General features: G+C 40.7%; 1 protein-coding gene across 1 annotated transcript; it reads left to right on the top strand.

Annotated features, from left to right (window-relative positions):
• Positions 1 to 297: 297 nt before the first annotated feature.
• LOC101355306 (uncharacterized protein C8orf59 homolog) lies at positions 298 to 601 on the top strand. Its single transcript, XM_012556493.1, has 2 exons — positions 298 to 410; positions 529 to 601. The coding sequence occupies exons 1-2, from the start codon at positions 298 to 300 to the stop codon at positions 599 to 601; spliced, it is 186 nt and encodes a 61-aa protein (XP_012411947.1).
• Positions 602 to 6,553: the final 5,952 nt, after the last annotated feature.

Genomic DNA, 6,553 nt, shown 5'->3' with positions numbered 1-6,553 from the left:
GTGTGTCCAGTCGGAAAAACAGGGGGAGCTTCCTCCCTGACCGGCTCACAGTCATACACCCTCCATGCAGGAAATTTGGCAGTGTCTTCTTGGGGAATGTGACCTCTGAATATAGGACCCGGACAATAAGGATTGACCTACAGTGAGGTAAGCACTTGGTAATCGGCACAGAGCTTCCAATCAGCTCAGGGTCACCGACATTAGTGGGAAACCTCTCTAGGAAAGAGATCAAAACAAACCAATGGGCAGATGGGAGCCATCGGGAGCCTGAGCAGCTGCACGAAGGTATCGAAGACAATGGCCGAGAATAAACTAAGAGGGCAGAAGTCTGGTACAGAACTTCTCACAGTGAGCCAAAAACAATTTAAGTTTAGAAACAAAGCAAAATCAGTTATCACAAATCTTAAGAAAAAAAAATACTGTGAATGATGAAAAAGTGAACAGAGTAAATAAAGCTTTTGCAGATACACAAAAGGAACTAGCACACTTCTCAGACGGCCTTTCCCTTCAACCTCTGCAGAAACAACTGATTCCTCAGCAGCATCAAGAAAACGAACCAGTTAACGCTGACGAGGCTACAAGATTAATGGCTCAGTTGTAATTCAATGGTGATACATCACATTCCCCCCAAAAGACAAATAAATTGAACGTTTTACACAACTTAAAAAAAAAAAAAAAGAGACCAAATGGAGTGAACAAAACTTGAAAAAAAACAAAGAAGGGAACAACACAAGGGGTAAAGGAATGAGGAAACAGACAAACCCAGAAAGTGAGACATGCTCAGGACAACTGGCCAGGCCTCTTCCACAAGGCAGTTTGATGAAAATAAAAAGAGGCATGGGAAGCGACCTGTTCTAAAAAGAGACATAACAACCAAATGCAGTCCCTGGTACTTGATTGGATCCAGGATTTAAAAAAAAAAAAAAAAGTTATAAAAGATATTTTTTAAACAACAAGAGAAATTTCAATATGGACTGGGTATTAGAAATTAGAAAATTATTATGCACTTTGTCAGGTGTGATAATGGTGTTTATGATAGAGAATATCCTTATTTTGGGGGTTGTATGCCAAAGCACATCAATGTGAAGCATCATGATGTCTATAGTTCTTCTTTAAAATAGTTCAGGAAAAAATATACATAGATAAATCAAATACGGCAAAATGTTAATTTTTAAACCTGGGTCCCCATACTACTGTCAGTTTGTCATGTTGTGGTGGCTTGTGTGTTGCTGTGACACTGGAAGCTACGCCACTGGTATTTCAAATACTAGCAGGGTCACCCATGGTGGACAGGTTTCAGCTGAGCTTCCATACTAAGACAAACTAGGAAGAAGGACCTGGAGGTCTACCTCTGAAAAAAATTAGCCAGTGAAAACCTTATGAATAGCAGCAGAATATTGTCTGAGATAGTGCCAGAAGATGAGCCCTTCAGGTTGGAAGGTACTCAAAAGATAACTGGGGAAGAGTTGCCTCCTCTAAGTAGAACCAAAAAACCAAACTCGTTGCCGTCGAGTCGATTCCGATTCATAGTGACCCTATAGGACAGAGTAGAACTGCCCCACGGAGCACCTGGTGGATTCAAACTGCTGACTTTTGGTTAGCAGCCATAGCTCTTAACCACTATGCCACAGGGTTTCCTCTCAAAGTAAAGTCAACCCTAACGACTTGGATGGAGTCAAGCTTTTGGGACCTTCATTTGCTGAGGCGGCACGACAAAAAATGAGAAGAGACAGCTGCAAACATCCATTAATAATCGGAACATGGAATGTATGAAGTATGAATCTAGGAAAATTGGAAGTTGTCAAAAATGAAATGGAACACATAAAGATTGATATTCTAGGCATTAGTGAGCTGACATGAACTGGTATTGGCCATTTTGAATCAGACAATGATATGGTATACTATGCTGGGAATGACAAATTGCAGAGGAATGACATCACACTCATCGTTAAAAAGAATATTTCAAGATCTATCCTGAACTGCAATGCTGTCAGTCACAGGATAATATCCATATCGCTACAAGGAAGACCAGTTAATATGACTGTTATTCAAGTTTACATACCAACCACTAATGCCAAAGATGAAGAAAATGAAGATTTTCATCAATTTCTGCAGTCTGAAATTGATCAAACATGCAATCAAGATGCATTGATAATTACTGATGATTGGAATGCAAAAGTTGGAAACGAAGGATTGGTAGTTGGAAAATATGGCCTTGGTGACGGAAACGATGCTGGAGATGGCATGATAGAATTTTGCAAGACCAATGACTTCTTCATTGCAAATACTATTTTTCAACAACACGAACGGTGACTATACACATGGACCTCACCAAATGGAACACACAGGAATCAAATCTATTACATCTGTGGAAAGAGATGATGAAAAAGCTCGATATCATCAGTCAGAACAAGGCCAGGGGCCAACTGTGTAACAGACCATCAATGCTCATATGCAAGTTCAAGTTGAAGATGAAGAAAATTAGAACAAGTCGACGAGAGCCAAAGTATGACCTTGAGTATATTCCACCTGAATTTAGAGATCATCTCAAGAATAGATTTGACTTACTGAACGCTAATGACCGGAGACCAGAAGAGTTGTGGAATGACATAAAGGACATCATACATGAAGAAAGCAAGAGATCATTAATAAGACAGAAAAGAAAGCAAAGACCAAAATGGATGTCAGAAGAGACTCTGAAACTTGCTCTTGAAAGTAGAGTAGCTAAAGCTAAAGGAAGAAACGAGAAGTAAAAGAGCTGAAAGAGCTGAACAAAAGATTTCAAAGGGTAGCTCGAGAAGACAAAGTAAAGTGTTATAATGAAATGTGCAAACACCTAGAGTTAGAAAACCAAAGGGAAGAACATGCTCGGCATTTTCCAAGCTGAAAGAACTGAAGAGACAATTCAAGCGCCTCGAGTTGCAACATCAAAGGATTCTACGGGAAAAATATTAAACGATGCAGGAAGCATCAAAAGAAGATGGAAGGAATACAGAGAGTCACTGTACCAAAAAGAACTGGTCGATGTTCAACCATTTCAGAAGGTAGCATATGATCAAGAACTGATGGCACTGAAGGAAGTCGACCAATTGAAGGCATTGGTAAAAAACAAGGCTCCAGGAATTAACAGAATACCAACTGAGATGTTTCAACAAATGGATGCAATGCTGGAGGTGCTCATTCGCCTATGCCAAGAAATTTGGAAGACAGCTACCTGGCCAACCAACTGGAAGAGGTCCATATTTGTGCCCATTCCAAAGAAAGGTGACACAACAGAATGTGGAAATTATCGAATAATATCATTAATACCACACACAAGTAAAATTTTGCTGAAGATCTTTCAAAAACGGTTGCAGCAGTACATGGACAGGGAACTGCCAGAAGTTCAAGAGGGATTCAGAGAGGACTTGGAACAAGCGATATCATTGTTGATGTCGGATGGATCTTGGCTGAAAGCAGAGAATACCAAAAAGATGTTTACCTGTGTTTTATTGACTATGCAAAGGCATTCAACTGTGTGGATCATAACAAATTATGGATAACATTGCAAAGAATGGGGATTCCAGAACACTTAATTGTGCTCCTGAGGAACCTGTACATAGACCAAGAGGCAGTCATTCGAACAGAACAAGGGTACACTGTGTGGTTTAAAATCAGGAAAGGTGTCCATTGGGGCTGTATCCTTTCACCATACCTATTCAATCTGTATGCTGAGCAAATAATCCAAGAACTGGACTATGTGAAGAAGAAGCCGGCATCAGGATTGGAAGAAGACTCACTAACAACCTGTGATATGCAGATGACACATCTTTGCTTGCTAAAAGTGAAGAGGACTTGAAGCACTTATTGCTGAAGATCAAAGACTACAGTCTTTGGTATGAATTACACCTTAACATAAAGAAAGCAAAAATCCTCACAACTGGACCAATAAGCAACATCATGATAAACGGAGAAAAACTGAAGTTATCAAGAATTTCATTTTACTTGGATCCACACCCATGAAAGCAGTAGTCAAGAAATCAAATGACACATTGTGTTCGGCAAATCTGCTGCAAAAGACCTCTTTGAAGTGTTGAAAAGCAAGGACGTCACTTTGAGGACTAAGGTGCGCCTGATCCAAGCCATGGTGTTTTCAATCACCTCATATGCGTGTGAAAGCTGGACAATGAATAAGGAAGACTGAAGAACTGATGCCTTTGTATTATGGTGTTGGCAAAGAACATTGACTATACCATGGACTGCCAGAAGAACGAACAAATCTGCCTTGGAAGAAATGCAGACAGAATGCTTCTTAGAAGTAAGGATGGCAAGACTTCGTCTCACATACTTTGCACGTTATCAGGATGGACCCGTCCCTGGAGAAGGACATGATGCTTGCTAAAGCAGAGGGTCAGTGAAAAAGAGGAAGACCCTCAAGGAGATGGATTGACACAGTGGCTGCAACAGTGGGCTCAAACATAGCAATGATTGTGAGGATGGCACAGGACCCCGCAGTGTTTTGTTCTGTTGTACACAGTGTTGCTATGAGTCAGAACCAACTCAGTGACACCTAACAACAAATCTGAGTGGAGTGTATTGGGTTTTCAGTGTCCCAGTCTTTCTGTTTTCCCATGTGTTTGAAATTTTCATAATAAAAAGTAAAACAAAACAAACAAAAAACCGTTGGGGAATGACAAACTAAACTGTGGTATAACATCTCCAAATTCCTGCAGAAGGAAGCTAGGCAAGGGGAGGGCTGCTCAGTGGGTTCCTGCAGGCATTTCTACTCAGACCCACAGGGGATACTGAGAGCTGGGGAGGAACCAAATCAGGTCCCCTGGGGAAGTGGAGATCCTAATCCTGGAGCTCAAGGCAAAGCAGACTGAGGTTGGATCTTGGATGTATGATTCAGAGCCTCACTCAAGAATTCAGAGCAGAAGGTAGAAGATGGGGTTTCATCAACTGCTTTGAAAACTGGTGAGTGGGTGAGGTCAGGCACATTCTGAAACCATTAAAAATTATGTTTATACAAGACCATTCGTTGGGGCAGTATGTGTATATAGAATTTTTTTTAAACCCTATATGTTCATTGTTCAGAGAACTGGTTAAATAAGCTGAAATACAGCCATACAATAGAGTACTATACAGCCATAAAAAGCAATGAGGAAAAGTTTAATCACTGACATGGATTGTAATCCATACCAAGCAAAGTGCAGAACAGTATATAGCTGTATGCTACTTTTTGTGTAGGAAGGAGGGGAAATACTAGTATTTATAGGAAAGACAAATCATAGACAAATAAAAATGGTTGAAGTCCCTGAGTGGTGCAGTTAGTGGACTCAGCTAATAGAAAGGCTGAGGTTTGGGTACGCCCAGAGGGTCCTCAGGAGAAAGGCTTGGTGATCTACTTCAGCCACTGAAAACCCTGTGGAGCACAGTTCTACTCTGACACACATGGGGTCACCAAGAGCCAGAGTCCACTCAACACCAACTGGTTTTGGATAGGGGGAGGAAAGGAAAAAGTGGGAGGTGAAAGGGATATACCTACATATACATACACCTATTATATAGTTTCAGCTTTGGATTGGAGTTTACATATTCAAAATGTTAAATTACATTGAAAAGTTAAAAAAAAATGGTTTTCAAAGACTGAAATAACGTGAGAAAGTTTTATGGTATTATGTATAAAAGTGACACATATTTTTTTGTTCCATTTGTTTACAACATTATGAGAAAATGAACCCAAGTCTACACGGAATAATGGTGGGAAGGATATACATTACGATGTTAACATAGGTGTTCTGAATGGAGACTGGCTGGGTGTTTTCTTTTTCTTTCTAATTGCTTGTATTGTCAAAATTCTCTTTCATGAGTTTGAATTCATTTAATAAAGGAAAATCAGAGAATACATTTTTAAGAAGAGATAGCCAAGTGTGTTATGTATTAGAAAACTTCACATCTGTAAGGCTTCATCTATAGTTTACAGTCCCTTGTATCTTGTCATTTCATTTTTTACAACTCTGTCAGGCAGTTGGTTGTTATTGTTGGATGCTGATGAGTTGATTCTGACTCATAGCGACCCCATATGACAGAGTAGAATTGTCCCACAGGGTTATCTTGGCTGTAATCTTTATGGAACCAGATAGCCAGGTCTTTTTCCCATGGAGTCCCTGGGTGGCGCAAATGGTTAAGCACTCAACTACTAGCTGAAAAGTTGGTGGTTCAAACCCATCTAGAGGCATCTCCAAAAACAGGCCTGGTGATCTGTGTCCAAAAGTCCACAGCCTTGAAAACCCTAGGGAGCAGTTCTACTCTGCACACCTGGGGTCAACATGAGTCAGAATCGACTCAACAATGTCAGGTTTAAAATCAAGGGAAAAAAAATCCCACTTGGGAGTTACGCTCTGAGGCCAGCGCTCTTAGCCCCAGCTGCTCCAGCATTTTGGTGGCACTGGTTTTGCTCAGTCCAATTGGCTAAATGTCCAGTCTCCTCCTCCCAAGAACAGTGAGACAACAGCCCCCAAGGAAAAGCCCTGGGAGTTGGGATTTGTCCCGCCACCCGTGACAAATCTAA

This window comes from Trichechus manatus, unplaced genomic scaffold, assembly GCF_000243295.1.
Source record: "Trichechus manatus latirostris isolate Lorelei unplaced genomic scaffold, TriManLat1.0 scaffold00005, whole genome shotgun sequence".
NCBI lineage: Eukaryota > Metazoa > Chordata > Mammalia > Sirenia > Trichechidae > Trichechus > Trichechus manatus.
The sequence above is the reverse complement of the archived record's forward strand: the minus strand, read 5'-3'. Positions and strand labels throughout refer to the sequence as shown.